General features: G+C 40.6%; 1 protein-coding gene across 3 annotated transcripts; it reads left to right on the top strand.

The window, feature by feature from the left end:
• The first annotated feature begins 217 nt into the window (after positions 1-217).
• zfyve28 (zinc finger, FYVE domain containing 28) lies at positions 218-26,028 on the top strand. 3 transcript variants are annotated; one of them, XM_038286191.1, is made up of 14 exons: positions 218-558; positions 15,402-15,542; positions 17,856-17,993; positions 18,095-18,297; positions 19,154-19,243; positions 19,324-19,413; positions 19,488-19,589; positions 19,671-21,179; positions 21,345-21,440; positions 21,706-21,869; positions 21,957-22,073; positions 24,355-24,456; positions 24,586-24,689; positions 24,773-26,028. In XM_038286191.1, exons 1-14 carry the CDS (start codon positions 523-525, stop codon positions 24,902-24,904), a joined length of 3,024 nt encoding a protein of 1,007 aa, XP_038142119.1. In that variant the 5' UTR covers positions 218-522; the 3' UTR covers positions 24,905-26,028. The 3 variants fall into 3 exon arrangements, with proteins under 3 accessions (XP_038142119.1, XP_038142118.1, XP_038142120.1); XM_038286190.1 differs by having other exon boundaries at positions 24,352-24,456; XM_038286192.1 differs by lacking the exon at positions 21,345-21,440 and having other exon boundaries at positions 24,352-24,456.
• Positions 26,029-26,760: the final 732 nt, after the last annotated feature.

Below are 26,760 nucleotides of genomic sequence, written 5' to 3'. Positions count from 1 at the left end.
ACCAACCACAAACGCGGTTTATAGATTCCCAGATTTGAACACAAACCTGTAGAACTTGTCTGCTCAGTTGAGGAGGAACAGTCTAGGTACAGTCCTCCCTCCCTTCACAGGTAATGTCTGTCCCATCGCTGCTGATTGGTTGGAGTGGCCCGTGAAGGCACCATCACTCAGAAAGTGGGAGGGGACTGTTGCTAACGTGACCGTCATGAAATAACGTTCGCAGGAGGGGAGGGGGGCAGAGGGGAGCGGAGCCGTCAGTCGGTTGGTGTCCGGAGCAGAGGAGGCAGGCTGAGCTTTGGAATTGAGGGAAAAATGGGAAAAACTTCCCGTCTATCTGCTTTGTTCTGCTCCACATCCCCGCTGTAGTCTGGGAGAACCATCCCGTACACAGTGTCTTGTCCTCCGGTTGACAGGGGACCGACCGCAGCTAGCTGGGTTAGCAGTCCACCGTCACCGTGAGGCTCCCGACCGACCGACCCGGCAAAGCAGAGCTGAGGAGTGGCTGTGACAAAGGAAGGAGCCATGAACCGCTTCAGAAAGTGGCTTTATAAACCCAAGGTGAGTTTCTGCTGAACGTCAGGTTATCTGACCCGGTTCTGGTGCGTTTTTATCCCAATGGATTCTGCTGCAGACCTGCTACCATTAGCTGTGGTCCTGATGTTTGACAAGCTGCTGTCCCTTTGTTGGGGTTTGTTGTTGCTTTTATTGTTGTTCAGATGTTTTTTTATATTATGATCTCATTTTTTGGAAGAGATTCAGTCACCTGTTCCCTCTGCTGACTGTCACTAAGACACATTTTCTTTCAATAATATAGGACCAAATTGACATTAGTTAACATGTAATTATCATCTGAAAACTTAAATAGAATATATCAACTATATGTTTAACTCTATTGTTTTATTATAAGTTAAAAATAAAATATTTTACAGTTTAGTGAATAATTGCATTGGTTTAAACTTACTTTTTGTTTAACTGATAAGGTTTTTTTGTACTTTACAGGGGAGGATAGACACTGAGATGTTGAACTTGCCTTTTATTACCTATTTTAATGGAACAAGTAAAGTTGACATGGAAAGTTGTGATCATTTCTGTTGCCTCAGCAGCAGGGTGACACCCTACATCTTTGTTCTTCCTCATGCATTGTTTTGTCCAGGTTCCCTTTACCTTTCATGTTGTTTTATAGTTAAATATTAGATTGAACATATTTTTACTGCTCTTATGACCTGATACTGGTAAATAATTTCCCAGTCAGTTACAATAAATGTATAAATAATCAATAACTGAGTACCCAAACATTATTTGTTGTGATGGGATGGATTGTTTTGACCCGTGTTTAGTTGATACTTGTTTTTATCTTTTATCTCTTAGGGAGAAACAAATCTGCATTTTTAGTTTTCTTTCACATGAGTTGTCACTGTAAAGCATGGAAAACTTGCCTGTAACAGCAGAGAAGGTATTAAAGGCCTGGCTGGCTCTTTAAATGAACAGTTCAATAATACACCAGCTGCAGCGGGGAAGCTTGGCTGAACATGTGGATGTCTCACCAGGGTGCAAATTCTTGTTAAATGTTTTGTTAACTTTAGGCTGTGTGGAATTTCACATTTAGAGCACGCCAGAAACTGAGAGCAGTGTTTATACTGATGCTGGAGAAAGAAGTTTGCAGTTCAGACTCATGATTTCACTTAAATGTTTCTTATCAGGCATATCAAGTAGGCAAACGAGCTGATAAGTCAGCCTGTCTGCTAATGCATAGATCTATCCTTTTGGGAAGGCTTGTGGTGTTTATGTCATGCAGGCTTTGATAGAAAGACCTCTGATTACATATCATCCACCTGCTCTTGACCACACGTCTGCGTCACTTTGTTTCTGTGCTCAATCATGTTTTCTGTTGTGGTCAGGCCAAAGTGTTGGGGCTTCACCACAGTATTGTTAACCTTCATAATAACTACTGCCTCTGACCTCCTGGGAGGTTGCATCAGTGTCCTTTTTGCCAAACTGCAGCCTTCCTTAGAATGACCAGAATTATGCATCTGTGTGTGGGATTGAGATTGCTCGCCCTGCTCCCAAAGGAGTGGGAGAGAGGTGAATAAAGCAGCTGTGATTACACCCATAGATCCAGAAAGGCAGAAATGAAAGAAGGGATGTTTTTCTTACTTAGCTTCTAGCAGTGAAGGTGCAGCAATCTTTACCCATCCTTTAATATTCTCCTTCCTCTTATTGAAGACTGGTTTAGTCGTTGAGCATCAATCTTAAGCAGTTTATCTCTGAACTATGTACTCCTGGAGACAGAAAATTGCTGAGTCAGCATGCTCGGTTGACTGAAGCAGGGATATTGATATTTCCAGAACAGCTATGTCCCACCCTGGATAAGTCCCAAAGTGAAAGCCTTCTTTTTTTCTTTTGGCCCCCTGCTGCCCAATCCTTGCTCTTACTGGAGAGCACTATGCAGCACAGTGCGGGAAGTTATGTTTCCTCCTTTTCTGTCTATAATACAAGAAGGGGAGGCGAGAAGGCTGGCTTAAACAGGGGAAGCAGTGTGTCTGAGTTTGGAATGTCAGCTGGAACCTTATTCCAGAGGCGGGAAGCTCCGGTCCCCATGGTAACCACATGGTAAACAGGAACAGTTAAATGAATTTGTATCTGATAAGATTTTTGTACGGTCTGAATCAACCAAACAGAAATTAAGTGCAATAGAAATCAAAACAGAAATTTGAAGGCATGTCAAAGACACATTGTTCTTGAAAAGAACTGCTTATTGTTTTTAATAGATAAAAACAATACTTCTGGCAGAAATGCAATCCTTACAATGTAATCTAATATGACATTTTATTTTGTTATTCATATTCCCAGGAACCAATTCCAACTATTTTAATATTTGTTTTAGGGATGTCCTGATTAAATTCTGGTATTGGAAATCAATATCAGCTAAAATGAGTCTTGGTTCATCTCAGTCTGTATTTAAAATCTCTGCTGTAAACATTCTAATAGAAACACTCTGCTTCTTTCTGCTTAGAGTTTATGCAGCCCTTTGGTTAATAATAAATGAGTCAGTTTCCCTCACATCTATTGTTGTTTAACTACTGTTCTCTGTTTGTTTAATATCACTTGATCAAATCTTCTTTCTATAAATAATGAAAGTATGTATCATTCATGCCGGTATCATAATGGGTCAATATCTGTATTGTTTAAAGCTGTAGTATTGGTATCGAAAAATAAATAGTTGTATTGGGACACTCCTAATTTCATTTTTAACTGTCCTAATGCATTTTTTGAAGTTTATACTTTGCTCATTCTGAATACATTTCAGATGGAGAGAGTTATGTCCTTTGTTTGATACTATAACAATATTGAAATGATTTGAACTCCAACCCCTGGGACCTTTTCCTGCAACTTTTTGATGTGTCCAACTGACCTGAGTCAAAGAGCTGAAATATCTCCTCTTCTAGTTAAAGTTCTATAAAATCCTGTTATGGATTCATTATGCTGTTCAAGGTTTACTGTAGTTATATACAGGTGTTTGAAATCAGGAACATCTGAAAAAGATAACCAACAGTACAATGATGTTACATTATGGCTGGGCAATATGAACATAGAATTGTATCATGATGTTTTGTATTTATTGTTCTTAAAATCAATACCTAAAGAGATCTGCAAAAAAAAAAAAAAGCATTTCCAATTACAATTGGTAAAGCGTGTCACTGCTTTCAAAGCCCAGCAAAAACCACCCTTAAAATCCTACATATACATTAAGAAACTGATTTCTTTAGGACTCTGGTGACACTAAAGTTAGTTTTTTTTTTCCACCCCAAATAGCTTTTTTCCTCATACCTAGTTTTTTTATCATGTGAGGCAGCAGGAAGCACTTTTTACATATTATTGTCTGAGGGGTAGGATGTAGATAGTAAATGAAACAAACCCAAAGACAGAGTCTAGAGGTTGGGGTGTCCCGATCCGATATCATCTGTTCGATATTAGGCAAAAAAACGAATATGGGATTAAATCAGCCTGATTGAAACTTCTGCTTAAAGTTTCAGTCACTCATTGGTTTACATTACATGGGCCAGTTGTTCTCATACTGTACCTATTGTAATGTTGTTGACTATTGTTCTCTGATTAAGTAATATGACCTGATCAAGCATTTCTAACTTTCTACATTACAAAATAAGTAATAAGATAATGTGCGATTAGTGCTAATATCGGATCGGGTCAATATCGGTATAGGTCAATTCTCTAAGCTGCATCAGGACAGCCCTACCTAGAGGTGTAATAAATAATATAACATTCAATATTTTGGACTGGAAGGTTTTACAATGGTCATGGTAAAAGAAAAAATAAAACTTCTTAACCAGATTAGCTGCATCTTGGTAATCAGTTGATGAGAAATCTAATGTAAAATGGTTTCACTAGCAGAACTTACATCAAAGATATAAACGAATAGGTTTGGATTGTTGAAAGGTTATGAGACAGTTTTAACTAACATAATTTACTCTTCAAAAAATATGAAAAATATTCATTATGTTCATAAAATGTTTTTAAACATTTAGAAGCATGTCAAGGAAACATGATAAAGCACAGAAGCAGGCATTGGTCATAAATGATGATACATTGTGTAAATGCTTGGACAAATCTTATGGTAATAATAGTATTATTATTGTTATCATGGTATAATCAAGAAGGGAAATCTTGTGGATTTAAATATAATGATTTTTGGCTGGGCAGCTTCTACAAGGCTTTAAATAGCATTGAATCCTCACAGTTTCTTTTGGCAAGTATTTCAGATAATTGAATTTAGTTTTAGACAGAAAACCTATTATAATAATCTGAATATTTTGAAAAATAAATCTTGAAATGATTTGATCCATTAAGGGAAACAAGTGCTAAGAACTGACCTTATAATTTAGGCAATTCAAGGGTTTTAAATCACAAAATACAAAAAAAAACAAAAAAACTGCTAAGGTCATGCTAAAGGAAACTATTTATTTAAAAACCGATTTCTGTTTTTAATGAGGTAGCCTTTGTATGACACTAAGAAATTTTATCTGAAAGATCTAATTTAGGGGGGAAAAAATAAGAAAAAAAGGAGAAATCTTTAACAGGAAAGTTTTTAACAGGAGTATGGTAAAGGATCAGTCCATTTGTACTCATTTTGCTCCTTTATTTCTTTATTGTCCATCACTTCAAATCAATGTTATTCTATTTATTGCTTTGATATATTTTCTTCTATGTGAATTATAGACAAAGAGTTGAGGAAAGAATTGGCAGCATTACTGACAGTCCTGTAGTAAAATATTTCCATCTTTAATTTAATGTGAAAACATTTTCAGGTGCAGCTCTGAATAACTTTTTCAACTCTTGTTGGTTCGATTTGTTATTTCCTTGATAAATAGATAATGACGGTGCTTACCTCAATCATCCTACATGATGTGAATTATTAAACCTGCTGCAGAGTAAGGCGGATAATGTGGTGTTGCGTTGGACTGTCACAGGTATTTTTCTGCCTGCAGAGTGGGGAAAGCGATCGCCGTGGCTTCATATTTAGGACAGTTTCTGCAGTTCTTTGTGAGCATCCCATTCTGCTTACCCACTGGCCGTGTGGTAATTGATTTGGTGTCAGCTGTGGGGATTTACAGAGCTGACCCCAGCACAAACAGAGGCAGGTTCTGCGATTGAAAACACTTTTAATTCACTGCAGGACGGTTGGAATCAGGGGCTCAGCTGTCTCAGGTTGGTAAGGGTGACGATTAAAGGAAAGCAGTTGTACAACCAAGGAGAAGAGGAGTGAGATTTATGGTAGCACAGAGAACAGAAACCCCGACCTTTGCTCTCATCTTCTTCGCCTTGTTTCTGCTGATAGTAATTGCCATGTTCTTTGATCAAAGGTGCTTCAAATCTCCCTTACATGATCTCCGATGATCATCTTAAAACGTTTATCCAAGGTGCCCTTTGTTTAAAGAGCAGCTAGGGAATAAAAATTGTCCCTGATTGTAAAACTTTAATTCTTCTTTCGCCTTTCATTTACCTGACAACATGTTGGAAATCATTTGACTAGCAAAAAGAAGTGTGATGTTTTGAAAAACATTCGGACATATTTTGGTTTAGAATCATGAATCTGACAGACTTACATGTTTGATAGTAAATTCAAGCTTGATTTTTGAAGGATCCATCCCTTAAAGACTGCAACCACACACATTCCCTTGGTCATCATGGCTGCCGGTGTGTGGATGTGTGAGAGAGTCTGTAGAGCCAGGACGGTGCCCACTCTCAGTCACTGTTCATGACAGTGAACACCGGACAGAAATAGCTTCTCTATGAATCATTCAGATCCTTATCAGAGTTTTAATTCACTTCAATTCAATCATTTCCTTGAGTTTAGTCATGCTGTATCGTCTTTATGTTCACACAATGAGCCATTACATAAAAGGTGTCAGTTTTTTTTTTTAGTTTTTTCTTTTTAGATTAAAATTGTTCTTTTCCCTGTGCTTCCACAATTTCAGCATCAATTCCGGATTGTATAACGGGATTATGTCCTGCATGGGGACGACCTTGTGGTTGTTTGAAAGGGGAACGCCCCACAACCATCGGGAAGTCCTAGACATGCCTTCTATCACCTAAATCCCCTGAGGAACCTTGATTTACTTCTGTCTGCTATACGATGAGATATACACAGGTTTGGGTCATTGCTGTGGTCCAAATGGCAGATTAGGTCAGCTCTCAGAAATGAGACGAGCACACAGATTATACCATCAGTCCAGATGGGCAGACAGCGCTGAGTATATTAAGTCAATGAGTTGAATCAAGTCTGCAATCTCTGCTTTCATTTCTAAATGAATTTGGTTTATTTATAGAGCACAAGTTTAAAAAAAGGTATGTTTTAGATGAAATATTCTGGTTTAAGATATAAAGTCTGCAAAAGATTTAAGATTCAAGGTCAATCAATCAATTTTATTTCAGCACAACCAAATTCAGTTGATAGTTTAATGCCAATTATTTAAAAGTTATCTCTATAAAGCCCAGGTGATATCAGAGAGTCATCGGCTTTGCAGAAACTCCATCCTCTTCAGCAACAGCTCTAGTGTGATAGGCTGGGTACTGATAGGACAGAAACCTTTTTTAATGCACTGAGCCAAGCATCCCAGAGTTTATGGAAGAGATGCTTTGTCAATGGCTACACTGAGAAGTGAAAGAAACACCAAAGCATTGAACTTAAAGAAAGTGTGCACAATTGGTCCTTCAAACCTTCAACCAGTGAGGAGATTAAGTGGGCAGTACCTCTGCAGCAGCCCATGCATGGTAGGGGTAGGTAATATGGCTTAGAAATCTATGATCTCTGATTTCTTTCCTTACAAAAGTTGAAAAATAAATCACTGCCTCTTACTTATTTTACAATAAAAAATAATGTCAAATAGCATCTATTGCTTTCAAAAACTGGCTTTGATTTCACCCATCCTCTCTGGAAGGTGGCCTTAATTTAAAAGGCAACAAACAATGAAGATATGACACTAAATATTTGCAGATAGTGATATCACACAGTGGACTAGTTTATCAGTTATGAGCAGACATCTAAGAACAAAAATGGCTGAGCTGATGTCACTCTATGGGATTCCAAGAAGTGGATTTGTGAGGAAGAAACCCAGATTGTCCAAAAATGCAATCTTCTTAAACAAAAAATTCAATGAATCGATTAATCATCCAGCCTTAATGCATAGTGTTGGTAGAAGATATTGCTCATCCATCAATTACTTAATCCAGGAAAGAGCCAGAACTAAACCAAACCTATGTTTTTTCCCATGGAAAAAAACTTAGGATGAATAGAAGTAATAAGAGCCACACATTTATGTTAATCCCTTTGTTCAGAAAAAAAGGAACCTATAAATATCAGTGCAGCCTAGGGAACCTTCTCTAAAAAAAAAAAAGCAACAGTTAACAGTAGCAAAATATCCATCCAGGGAAGAGGAACTGCTAAAAGCAGAATCCAAAAGGCCAACTGTTTCCTCTCTTATCTGTTGTAAGAAGTCTCAGCTTTCCATAGAAGCGCATTCAAATTAAAACAATAACAGGTTGGTATAAATGGTTGAGAAATCACCAACAATAGCTCTGCAGTAGGAGGAAAAGCCCTGATGGAGGCTGAACATGAAAGGAATGACTCAACAAGAAGGTTCAGCAAACTCCTGCATTGTCAGAGTTTAATGTTTTAACAAACTGAATAAAGATGATCAAATACATTTATTTTCTTATTACAGTTAAACAATCATCTAAGTCTTGTTGTAGCTCTTGTGTTTCAAATTAGTAAAAAAATAAACGACTTGGCTTTTTGTTTTTTGGCCGATGTGCCAGTGGACTGAATGAAAGCAGAAATAACTAGTCTCTCCACACAATATTTGCCTCTGATCCCTGGAAGGCAGCCAGAAAGCAGCAAATTGAGCCTGGAATAGAGTATGGAGGGCAAAGCCAAGGTTTCTCATAAGTCCCTTAAGTGGGCTCAGTATGCACGCTGTGCTGCAGCGGACGCTCAGGAAGCATTAGGCTGACAGCCGTCATCGTCTGTGCAGTCGGAATAGAAATGAAGCCCAGAATCAGCAGCTGAGGGCGGAGAGCTGGTCGATATGATGGAAACCTTGATCGTACAGCCGAGAGCCGCTTTCAATAACAGATTTTAATAAGAGCCCTGCTCTTCTCGCTTGTCCTGGATTGGATTTGTGATGGTGCTAAATGTTTTACTGAGTCATTGTGAGTTCCTGTCATCGAGGGGGCTCAACTGTAATTGTAGCTTTGGAAGAACTTGTGGGATCTTAGCCTTCTGAAATGAAGGGTTTGTTACCGCAGTGGAGGGAGATTGAGAAAGAGGTCACCCAGGACGACTGACAGCGTCTCTGACAGGGCACTGGTTGGCCACAGCAGACATGAGCTGAATCTGCTGAATCATTTCACCTACGTGAGGTAGAGCTGTCATTTGCCGTGACGATGATGCGACTTAACAGAAACTTTTGTACAACCATAAGAGGAAATCCTTTTGTATCCCTGAAGTCGTCCTCATCTTCCCCCCTTTCCTTGATGGGAAGCATCTCTTAGAAACCCTCTGAAAAGAGTCAGCAGCTTCACTTTCAGCTTCATCTAAAATGTGCTTGTTTCCACAGAGAGCTGGTCTGTTATTCAGAGCTTTATCAAACACCATCAGTTCATGAATTAATTGATGAAGGCCATAAAATATCTGCTTTAGGACCAATGCTTAACTGCTTTGAATGGTGTGTCCACTCTTCCCTGGACAACCAGCTGTTTCTAAGTGATTTCTGTCTTGCATCTGTTGTGCTCTTCAGTCAAAACTAATCAAGAAGGACTGAAGCTAAGCTGTTCACGCTGCCAGAACAGTTTAAATTAACATGACTTTGTTTTTAATGCTTTACTTTAGACCAGTCTTTTTTTTTTATCAGTTTGATGTTAAGTCTGGCAGTAGATTTAAAGAAGCCCTTTTATCGTTTATGTGGTGCAGATACCTAGATCTCAGTATTTGTTTTTTTGTTGTTGTTTTTTTCCTTGGCTCCAGATTTAAATAGGCCAAGTTTGAACAGCTGGCGCAACAGGCTTGGTGTTGAAAAACATCTTGTCTGTGGGACAAAAAAAAAATCAGACCTGATTTCCTTAAAATCCACCATGAAGCATAATTCGGTGGAGATTAAGCTTGAAACTTAGAATCTGCTGCTAATTTTAAAGCAAGTCTTTTTGCAACAAGCATCGCCAGCCTTACTCCCCCACCATGATTCAATGCTGCAGGAATGTTTCCTCCTATGCGAGGAGCAGAGCCGGAGGAGACGACAGGATAACAACTGTCTCTAACTCCTCTTCCTCGTTCAGTGTCCGCCTTTATGCTTCCAACATGCCATCAGGCTGTTTCTGGGCTGGAAGGAAGGTTTTTAAATGTCTCCCACTGTTTGCTTCCTGTTTAATCACCATGGCATTTATTCAGTACCATAATATAACTTATTGTTGTGGAGAGAGCCCCGTCAAATCCACCTCTGATGGTCTCAGAGGTCAGGTTTGGGTTTGAGGATCACTAGAATCATCTCTGTATATTTTCCATCTGCCCTTTGTATCCCCTCAATTGGAAACCCTCATAGGATTTATTGTAAACATTTAAAATAGTTTTAAACTAGAAAATACTTCCTCAAGCAGGGCTGGTTGAAAAAATTATTTTGATAATTGATTAATCTGTCAAATTGGCAACATAATCGACTATGCTATCGATTGCTATTGGATGCTTTTGATTCAAATCGGATGGCAAATGTTCCTGAAAGATGTTTTTTTATTAATCGATTAAGCATGATTAATCTGTTTAATTGTTTCAGCCCAATTCCCAAGACACTTTATTTGCTGCTCAATTGTTTAACACAAATTGTGGGGCTTTTGGCTGTTTAGATTTTTACAGTTGCGGGTTAAGTTCTGATTAGGGGCGTCCCGATGCGATAGAAATATCGGATAACAGTGCAATATTAGCCAAAATATTAAAAAAATTAGGGATGCACTGAAAATTCGGCCATGGAAAACTCTCCGGGCCAAACTTTTTCGGTTTTGAGCCGATAGACTGTTAACACCGAAACAACATGGCCAAAACTTATGAAGACACGACAAAGAGCAGATCCAGCACTGGGGAATAAGGATTGCAAGCAAACAACACAGCAAGCATGCAGACATGTTGTCGAGCACGCAAAGTAAAGTGTGAGTGGCAGCCTAGTGGTTAGGGCATAGCGCTTGGAATCCTGAGGTTCTGAATTCAAGTCCCACTCCCACACATTGCCACTCTGGGGCTCTGAGCAAGACCCTCAACCCCTGATTGCGCCGCACAATAGCAGCCCACTTTTCCCCAAAGGGATGGGTTAAATGCAAAGGTAAATTTCTCCAATGTGAGATCAATAAAGTTCAATTAAAATGTAGAAAAAATATAGTGCACAGTGCACATCAGTGTGACTGCACACTCAGGTCTGTGGTACAAAAGGCCTTGTAAATCCAAACGTCCCCACCAGCATTCTGAACATGAGTAGAATGCAACACATAAAAGGAAACTGACACTGAATATGCCCTCTATTAATATGTCTGTGGAGGACATGCTTGAAAATGCAATGGATTTTGACTTGACAACCACTCAAAATTCTCAAATTAATGGTTTCCACAGTTTGTGAATTAGGGCTGGGCGATATACACTTAAAACCTTATCACGATATTGGTTGATATTATCGTAATAATGATAAAAGTAACAATTAAAGGAAACCATTACTTCTTCACAGTCTTTCTCCTCTATGGCGGTGACTGCTATCATAGCTAGGGATGGGAATCGAAAACCGGTTCCTGTTAAGAACCGGTTCCGTATTTTCCGATTCCATGGCATCGTTTGGCAGCTCACTGAACGATTCTTTTTTCGATTCCCGCAGCACCAGAGCCTAGAGCGCCGGCTCTGGGGAGCACGACTTACGTCACGTTTTTTACGTAAGTTACGTAAGTTACGCAAGTTACGCAAGTTGGAAGAACTATTCGAGGAGGAAGGCAACGAGCTGCGGTCACTTTGTGAATCAAAGCCCCGTCTTTCCTTAGCCCAGAGGGTAGATCAGGAAATCCAGCTCTATAAAAGCTTGCCCTCCATCCCCTGCAGGGATAGCGCCACACTGTGGTGGTGGAACAAGCAAGATGTGCTGCCCTTGCTATCTGACTGGCTGAAAACTACCTCTGTGTGCAGGCTTCCTCCACCCCATCTGAGAGGGTGTCCTCCACGGCTGGAGACACCATAAGCCCTGAAAGATCCTGTATCCTTCCAGAAAAAGCAGATATGCTCATCTTTCTGCAAAATAACTGTTAATTTTCCCTACTACTGTTTTATAATTAGTATTTTTTGTTATTTAAAATAGGTTATTATCCCATCATTTGTTATTAGACATTGTTGGTTATTAAGTTTGTTCTTGTATATTTATTTTTCATTTAAACACAGATGTTACTCCAGTTTCACATTTCCTGTGGACATCTTGATCTTGTTGAGTTTGTAAGATTGTGCAGTAGTTAAGTAAACAAAGTTGATTCTGATAATCAAACTGTTTGTTCTCCTTTTCCCCCAAATTGGAATCGAAAAAAGAATCGAATCGTTTCATAGAATCGAAAAGGGAATCGGAATCGTGAAAATCTTTTCAATTCCCAACCCTAATCATAGCCCTACATTCACAAATAATACTCTTAAAGAATATACACATTTAAATTCAGTTTTTTCAGGATATCAGTTACTTAAAGAAGTATGATTTATATCACTAAACATTTCATAATAACCACAATTAATTGTATTCTTAAAATTTGACCAAATGAAAAGACATAGTACAAGTAAAAATCTAACTGTTCACCAAATTTCTAGGGTTTTTATTCATCTTGATTCTAATTTGTTGTTTAGAATCTAGAATTCTTATCATGATAACAAATTATCACTATAATGTTAAACAACGCAATAAATGCCCACCCCTAATGTGGACTCTTTGCCCAAAACATGTTAGAAGGTTCTAAGGCTAAGTGTCAGCCATTTGTAACTAATAAATGGGCCAGTACATGCATCTGGTCTGTAAAATAGTCCTAAACAGAGTGTTAATATAGATTTAGATTCAGTTTTATACCCCCCTATTCCCTATTTCCAGCCTAGCTTTTCAAGCATGTCTCCAACATCCAACCATGAACACGATTTAATGGTGTTTTAATGATTCGCCTCTGTGTGATTGAGGTTGGCCAGTGAAATGATGCCAGTTTGAGTGCTGAGCTGGGAAATAAGCTGAGTTTTTTTTTTTTTTTTTTTTTTTTGCTTTTTTCTTTTTCTTTACAGTAGCCTGTGCCTGGAATCAAACCCACAGAGGGTCTTAGAGCTGAAAACGAAATTGAGGTCTGTAACATCTCTGATCTGGCTGTGTGAGCTGCCTTCAGAGGTGCTGATCGTGTTTCTCTGGTTGTAATGTCAACCAAAGAGTAGAAAGAAAGAGTAAGGTATAGCCTCTTAATAAAGATGCATGATAATCGTTGTTTCCTCCTCACAGTGTTGCAGCTGTTGGATGAATTTCTATGTTTTCTCCTTTCTGTTTGTTTCATTATTGATGAGAGGCAGGGAGGGAAGTGCAGCGTGTATCATATTCACTGAGGAAAGCGAGAGCCAGGGTGGGGTGGAGGGGTGTCGCGCTACACGAAACACTGCAAACTTCAGGGAAAAAGACTTCAGAGGTTTCAGGAAAACACCAGCACGCTCGAGGGAAACCGCCTTCCACAGCAAATGCATGCCAGTTAGATGAGCCCGTTTACTGCAACTGCTCTCCATTGTTCCGTGCGCGCACTCAGGCTGTCCTTTAAAGCTCCCAGGTCATTACTGGGACTATGTGGTTTCGTGATGATGCCTTTTGGCATGTTTGTCCCATTTTCAAAGCCATCAGGGTCTTAGTTGACGTGAACCATTTGGGTGGTTGCGTGTGCGTCACTAGCTCAGTGAGGTATTTTTGGTGTCTTGTCTGTCCTGCGAACTTCAGGTCAGTTTTTTAACTAAGCTGTTGTTCTGACATTTTTTTCTTTTCCCACAGTTTCATTCTGGATTAACGATAAAGCGACAAATCCCTTTGTTGGAACAGACATCCAAACTCTTTTGGGAAGTGTTAACACATTTGAAGTCTAATTAACTTCTCTTGTTAGGATTAAATGCTAACATAAATCCTCTTACGTACTTGTTGAAGATGAATTTCCTGTTCATAAAGCAGCAGAGTTCCCCATCGGTCTGTTGAGAAAGATGGCCTGTAGACTGGCCCATTTACCTGATTATATGTTGATCTCTACAGATTTGCAGCAGGTTACATTAAACTGCAGTACCTGCATGTTTGAAGCTGATGGTGCTGATTACTTGCCCAAATGTTCTTTGCCTGGGTTCTTCCTGAATAATATATATATATATATATATATATATATATATATATATATATATATATATATATAATTATAATTTCTACTGAAGCGTCTTTGTTAAGAAGTCAGAATTCTGCTAAAGGTGCACACTTATAGTACTCTTCATGCATTTTGGATGTTTTATCGGACATGATTTAATACGATAAGTTCCCCAATATATCACACACATAAATGCATTCCCCTTTTCTGTGTTTGTGGCTTGATCTTATGTTCCTGTACATTCTCTCCTAATCACATGTTGACCTGTATCTGTGCTCTAATGTTCACCTTTTTCACTTTGAAGTTGGAATGAACCTGAGAATGTAAACCTCCTGTGATTGGCCGCTTTTCAAGAAATCCCGCCTCTTGAGATAGTACTGTTTTCGTCCTAGTTGCAGCCGGTTGCAGCTAGTAATGTTCACAAAGCATATAAAAAGAAGATGTTATGACTGCAGTAATTATATGATGTAGAACGATTAATGTTAAGTTTTGAACAATATATAAGCTAAGCTAACATTAGCTTCACTGTTTACATGGAGGAAAATTAGGCTTGATGGACCTATTGTTTATACTGGAGCACATACTTTACATTTTGAATCGATTTGCTGATACTGTCAAACATTGTTTTCCTTTTGTGCCAGGCATTGTGTTTACAGAATTGACAGAGATGGCTGTTGGATGTGAAGTCAGAATTTAATCTCAAAAGAACAGCTATTAGCCTGAAGATGTTTTGTTATCATTTCTAGCTGTAACTAGGAAGGAAACAATTCGGTCTTAAAAGTAGCCAATCACAGGGATTTTAATTTCCCAGGTTTATTCCACCTTCAAAGTGTCTAAAGTTGACATGAGCGCACAGAAACGGCTCCATAACAGGCCAACAAAAAGAAAGCCATGAACACAGAGAAGGAGCATGCACTCATGTGTGAATTATTGTGGGCCTCCTGGTATTGAATCTACATGCATAGAACGTTCTAATTGGGCGTACTGGGTAGTTTATCTGCATGTATTTTTAAATAAAACTGCTCATATGAGCATTCACTACGTGTGCTCTTGGCAGGGTTCTGACTTATCCAAATGCCTGAAGTATAAAGATGCCTTTCTCGTCTGATTTGTACGTTATTTCACACAGAGAAGCGCCCACATTTCTGCCTCCATTTGACTCAATACTTTTAAGCTCCATTTTGAAAAATTTTTCACAGTAGTATTCAGGAAAAGAAAAGAAACGCTGATGTAAAACAGGAAAAATTTCAGATTTAACAACTGATGGTGAATTAATTATGTTTGTTGCTTTTCTTACAGGGTAGGTAAAAATCAGTCTTTTTCACTGCAACAAGTTGAAAATTATTCTAAATCATGCAATATGTGATCAAGGGAATCATTTTAATCTGAGGATTTGCCAGATGCTTATTGTTAATGGTTGCTCTGGTATTAGTAGTGATCTTTCTGACTTTCCTTGCATTTCTGAACAGAGGACAGACCCGCAGCTCCTGGCCCAGTTCTACTATGCTGATGAAGAGCTTAACCAGGTGGCCACTGAGCTGGACAGCCTGGATGGGAGGAAGGACCCTCAGAGATGCACGCTGCTGGTCAACCAGTTCCGGTCCTGTCAGGTCAGTCCTCATCTTCCTCTGCCTTCCTGTGCCAGGCATAAAAATAGGCTTTATTCGGAGCAAAGCTGGCATGGAGATAAATTAACCTCCTGTTTGTTTCATTCTGAGCCATTGAAGCTTTTTCATTCACATATTCGCCTGCTGGGAGTTTGGTTTTGGTTTCATGAGTACAGTCAGTGTCCTTTATTCATCCCAGGATGCAGGCTGGGTGATATCACTGATTTACTGGAAACCGATTGGCTGAATTCCTGTTTGAAGCACTTCTACAGATGAGATGAGTTGGATCCGTCTGGGAGTGTCGGTTGACTCTTATCTTGGACAGCTCTGGACTCGCTGTCATGTGGGCTGTTAGAACAGAAGAAGCAGCTTTTTATAGCCGGTGACCGCATAGACACAGATTTTATTCTATGATTAGACAAAGTTTATCTGTCAGGCCGAACATAAATTCCAACATCACACTAATGAAGTAAGATTTTTCTTCATTCACCAGCAGTCGAATCAGATGTGACTGATGGTAATTTTTTAAATTTGTGTGGTGAAGGGTGGTTGCTTTTTTGCAGACGATGCTGAGTAGGAGTTGCAGCAGCCATGCTGCAGGATGTGCAGATACATTGATGCTGTGAATGAAATGCTCTATGTGGCTTGTTGTGCCTGAGCTTCCCTCTCTCCCACCAGCAGGAAGCAGGAGGAAAAACACTTAATAAGGTCAACACCTAATCCCCGACTGTTACGTTTCCTACACTCTGCTGAGCTGTCACCTTCTTTGGCTTGAGTCGGTTTAATGTTTCAGCTGATGATTTGTCAATGAGCAGCTTAATTAAATCACACATGTATAAATCTGCCTTCATGTTGCAATGATTAACATAAACATGTGTTCTCTAATAACCTCAAGTTTAGGTAGGTGTAACCTTAATTCAAGGTTTTAGATCACAGTGTCAAACTAATATAGCAACTTTTCCCGAGGAGATGATTTTTATCACATGCTGAAAAAAGGCAATTGCAGATAATGTTTATTGTTTATTCCAATTAGTTACACATAGTCATGGAATATATTTGTTATAATGGCCTAAATAGGTTAACATGATAAGGAATAAAAAAACAGAGATACTAGTTTTTGGATAACAGATGTAGCATATATAGTACATATTTCATTTTGACTTCTTTTCCTGATGCTAATATGTAAGATTTGTCTTCATTTTGGAGAGAAGACAGAATGTTGGTTTTTGCACCAATCCTTGAAGGCAACATTTTTTTTTGCTTTTTGTGTAGTCTTCACATAAGTTCTGTTCTTAGTTGGTTGCTTTTACCAATTGGCATATTTTAGAGTCTGCACACTCCATGTGTTCATTAATTACTGTTAAATAAGTTTACAGTTACTTCAAATATCGATTAATCATAATTATTCCAAATCATTGTTTCCGCTTTAGTTGAATGGCTTTTTCTGTGTACTGTAAATATGCTCGGGTTAAACAGGTGTAAGGCTTCTTAATTTCATTGACCGTTTATTCACATCTTGCAAATAAACGGTTTCCTCTGCCATTACCATTTACTTACTCTGCATTAACTAGATTTTAGAGGTAGTGATGCAGAAGCTTAAAGAGTAACGGAGATCATGATGCAAAGAAAGTGAGGAATGAAGAAAATGTGGGATGATCTTTACAGATGTGTTTCGACAATAATTTGACTTATGCACATTTTCCTATCATCCTGCATTCCTAAATTTAAAGGTCTAACTTTCAGTCCACTCCTTTTAGCGAGAAGCTTTTTTTATTTATTTATTTACTTTTTAGATTTTGTGGGTTGACAAATAAATTGGGCCGTTATTTGATCAAATAGGAAGGTTTCCATTCAGGTTCACTGTCTTTGGAAGCTGAACAAAGGAAAAAAGGGTTTGCTGTGTCTAGTTTCCTTCAGACAGGCTGGTGCTCCTGTCAGAAACCAGTGGTTCAGCTCTCTTTTCCACAGCTTTCCTTTATTTGTTCTCCTTGGTCCAAACAGAGAAACAGCTCTCAGCCTGACATTTTTCCAGATGCACTGATGTAAAATGTGTAATGGGAGTCGTCATTATGACTTTGAAATAAGCCAGCAGCAAGTAAGCGTCTGATCCCTTCACGCAGCGATGAAAACTGCTACATTTCTGCCTTTAGCTTTAGTTAATTGTTTTTATTGAAGGCAGCTGTTTGAAACTCAATGATCTCATTGATTGGTTGTTTTAATTCCTTTTCTAATTAAGCTAGACTAACTGATCGTTTTGAATGCATGACTGGAGATTAGCGGGTGAAAGAAGGTTCCTGAGATTGCTTTTCTCTGCAGGACAATGTGTTGAACATCATCAGTCAGATCATGGATGAATGTATCCCCCACGACCGGGCCAACAGAGACTTCTGCGTCAAGTTCCCGGAGGAGATTCGTCATGACAACTTGGCGGGACAGCTGTGGTTTGGAGCTGAGGTAGATTATTCCCTCTTGCTTCAGTTAGGAAGAAAACAACCTGCAAAAAGTCCAGGTCAAGATAAAATTCATCATAGCTATAAGCTGGTTTGTTTTTTCAGTGTTTAGCTGCAGGCTCCATCATCATGAACAGGGAAATAGAGAGCATCGCCATGAGACCCCTGGCTAAAGACCTGACCCGCAGCCTGGAGGAGGTGCGCAGCATCACCAGAGACCAGGCTCTACGAGATCTCAACCTGTACACAGACCGCATGAAGGATGCATTACGACATTTCGACAGCCTTTTCGCTGAGTTTGAGCTCAGGTGAGCTACAGACCGGGTATTAATTAGAGCTGCTGCTAGATAACACCTAAAATGAGGCATAACATTATGACCATGATCAGTTTGCTGCAAACTAATCCTAAATTCACACCCATGACAATATGCTGGGTTATCTGGAATGAAGGTTTCAGTAACCGAGGAGAAGTTCTGAATTTATTTGTCCAGGACGTCCCACAGATGCCTGATTGGAATGAGATCTAGAGAACTTGTAGGCTAAATTTAAAGCTCAGACTATCCCTGAAGCAGTTTTGCTTTGCAGCAGAATAAGTATAAACCTGCTGTTTATGAAATGCTGCTTCTATGAAGTGGTGTCTTTTTCTCTGCTTCTATGCCAGAGTAAGGATTTCTTATGTGGCCCTGGGAATCGGTCTTAAGCAGTACTGAACGAATCTGTGGGTCAGAAAAAATCAAAATCTTGATTAGTCATTTTTTCTTAAAAAAGAGAGGAATTTTGAGTAAAAATACTCATTCCGTAGGTAAACTATCACATTTACCTACTCAAATTAAGGGTAAATACACTTAATTTAAGACATTTTTACTTATTTCTAGATCGTTTTTCCAGCGTAGCTCGTCTGTATAATCAGACCACACAGGTCAGCTGTTACTCCATACATTCATCAGTCCCGGATTCACACAGACTCCTCCATCCATATTTCCTCTGCTCCGTCACAGATAGAAGGTTTTCTAGTCAGCCGGTCATTCCTACCGACTACGTTGCGTTGCAGCATGAAGCACAGCTCCACTCTGTTGTCCATCATATATACAAATCAATGCTTTTTGTGACGGATGACAGAGCAAAATGTGCAATTTTTTAAAAATAAGTCTTCTGCTGTTTCAGCTATGTGTCAGCCATGGTGCCTGTGAAAAGTCCCAAAGAATACGACGTTCAGCAGGACGTGATCGTCCTCTTCTGTGAAACTGTTGAAAGGTGAGTTTTCAGGGAAAGATTAAACTCCTACAGCGACTCTGGTTATGTTCTGATCCTGTTTTCCTTCTCCGTCCCCTCAGGGCCCTCCGGCTGGGCTACCTCACACAGGACATGATCGATGACTATGAACCTGCTCTGATGTTTACGATTCCCAGACTGGCCATCGTTTGGTATGTGTTGCCGTATTCCCGCTGCTTGCCTTCCACCCTGTACCACCTTTATATCATTCTGGCCATTTTTTCAGCGGGTTGGTCGTGTATCCTGAGGGACCTCTTAACCTTGACCGTAAATCTGAGGACATGTCAGAGCTCTTCAGGCCTTTTCGCACTTTGCTGAAAAAAATCAGGTAGACACATGAAGAGATCTACACTGAGGATCAAAGTCTTTTTGTCACAGCGCTTTAAGTCTGGTGTGATTACCTCTGCAGAGACCTCCTCCAAACTCTGACCGAAGAGGAGCTGCTGACACTGGAGAAGAACCTCTGCATCTCTCAGGACGGAGAGTTGTCGACAGGCCAGGACCTGGCTTCAAATGGCATCCAGGCTCCGGTCCAAGAAAACCCTTCTTCCTGCTGCATTGCTAAGGATACCTCAGAGGGGCAGGGTGGCGTAGAGGAGGATCCGCTCCCAGTGTTCACCTGTTCTGATCAGGAGGAGGAGTTGGCAGAGGTGGAAAGAGGTTGGGAGGAAGTGGAAACCCAAAGCGGTGAGGAGGAGCAGGAGCAGGGCCTCCTCTGTGAGGAGGCGGAGGAAGCAGAGCTGGCATGCTCCATGCAGTACGATGAGGAGGAACTGGAGCAGCTCAACATGATGGTGTACAGAGTGGGGGACGAAATGTCCACCTTGCTGTCCCCTCCCAGCCAGGGCCAGTCCCCGGCCCACGGCCCCAGTAGAGGGGACCCAGCAGGCTCCAGTGGGGCTTCTAGCACAGAAGCTTCTCCCCGTAAGTTAGGAAGGACAGGTCTCTATGTGGAAGAGGAGGATCGTGTTTTTTTCATGGAGGACCTCGATGCAGCAGACGCCATCAACGGAATCTCCAGAGAGGCCTGCAGGTGCGTGGTTTCTCCTAAAAGATCAAGGCCTCCCCTGCAGCACAAACCTGGACCTGGTACTGGCATCAATGGGTGGAGTTGTGAGGCCACATCGGAGCAGCCCTGTCCACAGCCACGCAGCCTGAATAGTACCTGCCCCATGGCTAAGACTCCCCTCTGCGCCCCTGGTTCTGAGCCTCTCCCTTACAGTAACGGCTGGGACAGGGGGTTAGAGGGCACTGCGGCTGAAACGGCAGAGGTCATCGCCCACCGAATGGGGGGGATGAAGCTGTCTGCCACCGTCATCTTCAACCCTCGCTCCCCTAGCCTCACAGAGCTAGCCGTGGACAAGCTGCTGCTGCCTCGGCCCGCTCCTTCTGAGATCGAGCCCTGCGGCCCCCTAGTGGCCACCCACTGTCTGCTGAACTCATGTGTCTGCTGTGGAAGCTGCGACGACTCTCACGATGACGGCGTCACAGCAGATACCGCTGGACTGGAACTGGGCCTGGCTTTGGGTCTGGACAAACACTGCAAGACCCCAGCCTCCAGCGCCGTCATCCAGTCCGCCGCCTGCCAGCGGCCGCCCTGCAGCCACCATCAGTTCAGGAAGGGTGAGATCGCTCAGCAGACTTCCCCGTCCTCCCTGCGTTCTGCAGAGCCACAAGCAGAGGATTCTGAATCGCTGCTGTGTGAGAAGTGCCTGGTGGCTCCAGGACAGGGGCGTCTTCCACAGGACTGCAGCTCCAGAGGAGGGCAAGGACCCTCCATGTGTGCCCACCAACCAAGCACTGACAGGAGGCAGCAAGCCAGTGGAGGCCGGCAGAGGGATAAGGACGTGGATACCAGCAGACTACATGATAAGGATCTTAAGGTGGACTCTAAAGAGGACAGCAGGAGATGCTCCAGGTTTGTTACTGATCAAGCTTTTCTCATTAATACATCTCCATATTTTGTTTCCTCTTTCACTTTTTATTTGTTTATTTATTTTTATTCATTACACACCCTCATTTATTTGACCAACAATCAGTTGTATCCTTCATCATTTCTGTTTTTGTTTTGGGTTGCTTTTAGTTTTCAGAAGTCTCCCCTCAGCTCTGTGTCAGGTAGTGACTGCGACAGTGTGTCGGTCACCACATATAGTCTGTCGAGCAGTGCTTACTCTCCAAGGTAATGAAACGCACCCTGACTCGGTAAATAATGTGTCTTACTGCTCAACTTTAATGCAACTGAAAGACTCTCTCATATTTACTGGTTTATGGTTAAAGCTGCAGCTGCCACAGTTTAGTATTTTTTTTGGACTGCAGTAGGGATCATACCTTGATCAAATTCATGTAGGATTGTTTCTTATTTGATATTCTTACCCTGCTAAGGTTTGCACTTTAATCTCAGTGAAGTAGGAGCGATAAAAAGTGATGTTTTTATATCTGTTCAGCCCTGTCAGCAGTATGACTCCTAGCTCTGGGACATCGGAGGGCCTGGATCAGCAGGAGATCAGGCTGGCCCTGCAGGATGCCAGAGTGGCAGCGAGGAACAAGATCCGATCCCGGTTTCACAGCAGTAGTGACCTCATCCACCGCCTCTTTGTTTGCATATCAGGTGAAGGCTGTCACTCTTCGCTGCGGCTGCATTGCTGCTCCTTTTTCTGCCTCACATACTTCATAGCAGTGTCTCTGTGTGATGCAGGTGTAGCTGATCAGCTGCAGACCAACTATGCCAGTGACCTCCGAGGTATCCTTAAGACTCTTTTTGAAGTAATGGCAACAAAGTGTGAGCAAGGCGACGGCGATAAACAAAAAAAGGGTGAGGGATGGATTTATTGCATTATGTTAAAGGGGAACACCGTTTTTTTTTTTTACATTGGGCCCTTGATTTTATGTTATTACATCATGTTCTACTCACACATATGAGTTTTGTGTCATTTGGGGCTGTTCTGAAAATATTCCGTTAGGTTATATCCAGGTAACGTCTTCCTATGGGCAACAACTTGAAGGCACAAACTAAACTGTTCATCATTTATCATTTATGGTACGCCAGCATTCATAACATGTAGGCAAATCACTGTCCTCCAGACATCCAGTGTTATATTTTTTAGATTTATATTTTTTTAAAAGAAAGCAGAGTGTGTATGACATCATAGCATGCCGGACACGAGTTGTGACAGGCAGCCCGAGTGTCTAAATCCTCCTCCGATGTTAAAAAAATAAATTAGTAAAACAGCAACTATAAAAGCCCCCAGCTTTTTACACCGGGTGGGTGTTGGAATGTAAATGTTACCTGTAAATGACTGAAACATGAATTCAGAACAAATCAAACCATCCTTTTTTCACCTTAAGCTGAAGCGCACTTGGTTTATGCAGCAGGACAATACATGGTGTTGTAGTTTAGACCATACCAAGTGAGATCATATATGTATAAAAGGAGAATAATATTTTGTAGTTTTGTTTACGTTAATCAAGACAGATCTCTCATAATTAAGATCTTGGATCTCAAAGAGACAAGGTGCATTATTCGAAGTTGGGGGGTTTTTTCGCTCTAAAATGCACGCAAAAACAATCTTTGCTTTGTTATTCTTAAAGCATCACACTTCAAATCATATAAAACTCATTTCATTTCATTTCTTGAAAAAGTTAATATTATCAAAACTGATAAGTCACAATAAACCTTCCATTTCAGAGAGAAAGAATGGATTCAGTACTAGTTAATTTAACGCTCCGAGTCCCCGGGACTGTAAATCTGATTGTCTATCAAATAAAAATTGGATGCAAAATACAAAAAAAAAAAAACTTGAACCTTTCAAGTGTCCAATCCCCCCCAGAAGCCAAGCAGAGAGCAGACTGCCTGGTGCTGCACATCAATTTGAAGTGACTTACAAACAGTAGTTGTAGCTTAATAGTAAATAGGACAGATTGCTGCACAGTTGAATATTTATCTGGATATTATATTCATCTATCTACCCACCTATCTGTTCAGTTTTATTACTTTGGCAATAACACTGAAAATCCAGTGTAAATGTTTTACTTTGCAATTTTTATATATTTTTACAATGGACTGTCAATTTCTGAAGACATTGCAGCTTGTATTTACACTGCTTCTGTTGTGAATGAGACTGAATGGCCCAGTGCTTGTTTTCCAACATAAACAGAGGACAGTGCATTCTGTACGGTGAAGTTTCAGGTTGAAAATTGGATATTCTAGCAGCTGATCAAACTCACGGTTGATCTGATTCGGGATCAATTCTAGAGCTGTTAATGTTCTCTTAGGTTCACTTCAAAATCGGAGTCACTCAACGGCTCAACCATGAGCGACATGCTGCTGACTACACAGAGCTTGAATATGCAACTGGAAATCACTTATCAGCTGATCGCTCTGTTGGCTGCACAGCTGTTTAAAATGATTCTGGTAACAGATCTGAGGATTCTCATCACGTTGTTATATTAAATAACAAATATGATTTTTTTAAGTTACCTCAGGTAACAGTCATCAGCAGAGAGCCTATAGCTGACATTTGGCTCTGAATGTGGAATGATGGGGGATTCTTCTAGAGTTAAATGAGCTGCATGAAAAAGCTGATATTTCAGTAAGATTTTTTTTGTTAACATTGTGGAACATTACTCTTTCCTTTTTTTATGCAGCTGCTTTCCACTGGTCCTCTCGCACTACTCTACACTCTGGGAGATACGCACAGGGTGTCAGTCAGTGTCACACTAACTATGGGCAGGTGGCAGATGCTACTGTGGGATCATTATACTACCGATGACTTGAAGTTTTTATTCACGTTTTTTTTTTTTTTTTTGCCGTGGTCCTTTTATAAATATTATCGGTAGGGTTTGGACAAAGCCTATAAGCAAGATTCTTGACCTGTCTTGTTCAAAAAACCCGACACTGCCCTGTCAACCCTACAGATATAATGTTTCAAATTATTTACATATAAAGTCAGAATTTCTGTTTAGTTGAAAAGCTTTTCTCAGTCTGCTACCAAAAGATGCAATCAGGAGTTTTATTATTTTTATTTCCTTTTTTCTATAAAATAAGCAACTAATAGTGTGCAATGCTTTAAGTTTTCCTCTCTGATGGCCAGTAGGTCCTGTCCTGCGCAGTGCAGTGCTGGAGGATTGTGCTCTCTGTCAGGAGACGATTTCATCATCAGAACTGGCAGCCAAAGCCCGGGAGGGACAGTTCGAAGGTCAGCATATCCACAAACTCTCCCACACCGAGCGTAGCTGTCAGCTTGTTCCTCCTTCTCTTCTTTCTCTGGAGATGTTCAGCTTGTGACAGTTCCCCCTGCATGTTTTCCTCCTATTTCTCACTGCAGACCCTCCAGACTGGGTCCCGGACGACGCCTGCAGCTCCTGCATCGCCTGCAAGGCTCCCTTCACCGTCATTCGCAGGAAGCACCACTGTAGGAGCTGTGGAAAGGTTAGATGTCCCCATTACCAACGCTCCCACAGCTAATGTGGACCTCAGTTTGTTCCTGTTTCTAATTCCTCCTCTCCTCTCAGATCTTCTGCTCCCGCTGCTCATCTCATTCGGCTCCATTACCTCGGTACGGCCAGGTGAAGCCTGTGCGAGTCTGCACCCACTGCTACATGTTTCATGTCACGCCTTTCTACAGCGACAAACCCGCCATCTGATCTCGGATCAGTACTGAAAGCACACAGTCTGCTCCAAGAACATATGCAAGGGACAGATTCACTTCCACAGTGCTTCTTCAGTAAAAAGGTCATGAATGTACTCGCTGAGCACAGCTGCAGGATAAAGTGGTTAAAAAGGGGCCAGGCGAGAAGCTCCAAATTCGATCGGAGCACTGAAATGGCAGCATGTTTATCTGCAGGCACCTGTCTGAGAGCCGAGCCTTTCAGAGCCAGCAGCAACGCTCAGCAAGAGTTTACAGAATCAGAACACTTTTTCCTTTCTGCAGGTGCAAATAGGGAAGCTTTCTGTTTGCTTCAGCGAGCTTCCCACATCTTTCCCGGCGCTCCTACAGAACTCAGATCAGTCAGAAGAATGTAAGTCAAACCACCGTGTAAATAACAACGATTCTGTCTGTAAGCTTCGGAGCCACTAAACAACCTCAGCAGGCTAAAACTGACAAGTAATATTTTGATAAGAGCTTTGTTGTTTAGTTTTTTTGGAAGGTGATTAATGTTTGTGTTTAGCAGAAGAGGTCTGGATGAGTTTGCTGCGTGGCTCATGTGCAGTTGATATCTTTTCCTTCACTGCTGTCAGCCTTTGACCTTTAGGAGCTCAGACTCTTGTCAGTGCCCTGATAAAGCACTCTCAGGTGCGTCTAAACGCAGGAACACAGGGCAGATGCTGCCCTCTTCTCTAAGCTTCCTCAGTAACGTTTCTGTGCAATATCTTTGACTGTAATGCTTCTGCACACCGACGAGACAGACCTCCGATATTTTTGTTCGAATTGGTTCGTTCCTGCTGAAAATATTCTGAAACAGTTGTGTTCAAAATAACAGCAGCTTCACATCACCGAGGAGTTCAGTCAACGTTTCTGGTAGAAATTACCAGCTGAGTGAAAGAAAGCAGTCAGAGCACAAATGGTGCTGATTCAGTGAAGTTGTTCAAAATGATCTGATTTTAGGGAGAGAAGAAGAGAAAATGATTGGTTGTCTCTCTTTATCCACATTTGACTCAGCCCTGAAACATAACAATGATGAGGCGACTCACCTGGTTAGAGCAACACCTCACACCTGTTCACTACCTGCAGAAACCCTGCTTATACAGCTAAATATTAAGTTAGAAATTCACAAGAAAGCCATAATCTTTCAGTTAAGATAGTTCATGTTTAGTTTATGTGGACTGAAAACAGATTGGATATATTTATATAATCCTAATTAATTTGCCTGTAAAGCAATAAAATAAAATTATTTAAAGGTGTTTTTTATAGAACTGCATCTATTTTGAACACAACTGTGTATGTTTCAGACTGACTGTATCCACCTCTCTACTGTCTCTCCAGCATCTTCCAGGCAGATGAGATGTAAGAGCAGTTTTTAGTTCCTTTCTGCTCTGACTGAAATCACCTTCTCAGGCTTTAAATGTTCTGAATCACCTAGCAATCCTCATTGCATCTAAAAAAAACAATATTTTTTTTTCTTTTATAAAGAATGCAGATTAACAAGGAAATGTAATTACTTTAATGTAAAGAAAATGATTCATGCAGTTGAGATAGATGGGATATTCTGTGATTATTGTTTTCAGAGCTTTTCCTTTTTTTTTTGTAAAACTTACATTCATTTCCTTAAGAGCTGTGTAAAATATACAGATGAATAATGTTATATAGTTTTAAATGGGATGTATATTGAAATAAATATCTTTTCTGTTTGAACATGCTGTATGGGTTCCTTCTCATTTGATGCTACTGATACTAATGTTTCTGAAGCACAGGTTTGTCTTCATTTAGTTTACTTAGTTTCTTCTATCCTGAGAAGGAAACGTTTTTAATATTCTGAAAGAAATTCTCATTTAAAAATGG

Source organism: Cyprinodon tularosa, unplaced genomic scaffold (assembly GCF_016077235.1).
Source record: "Cyprinodon tularosa strain WSP-4 unplaced genomic scaffold, ASM1607723v1 ctg222, whole genome shotgun sequence".
NCBI classification, from domain to species: Eukaryota; Metazoa; Chordata; class Actinopteri; order Cyprinodontiformes; family Cyprinodontidae; genus Cyprinodon; species Cyprinodon tularosa.
This window is presented reverse-complemented; position numbering and strand designations above follow the sequence as displayed.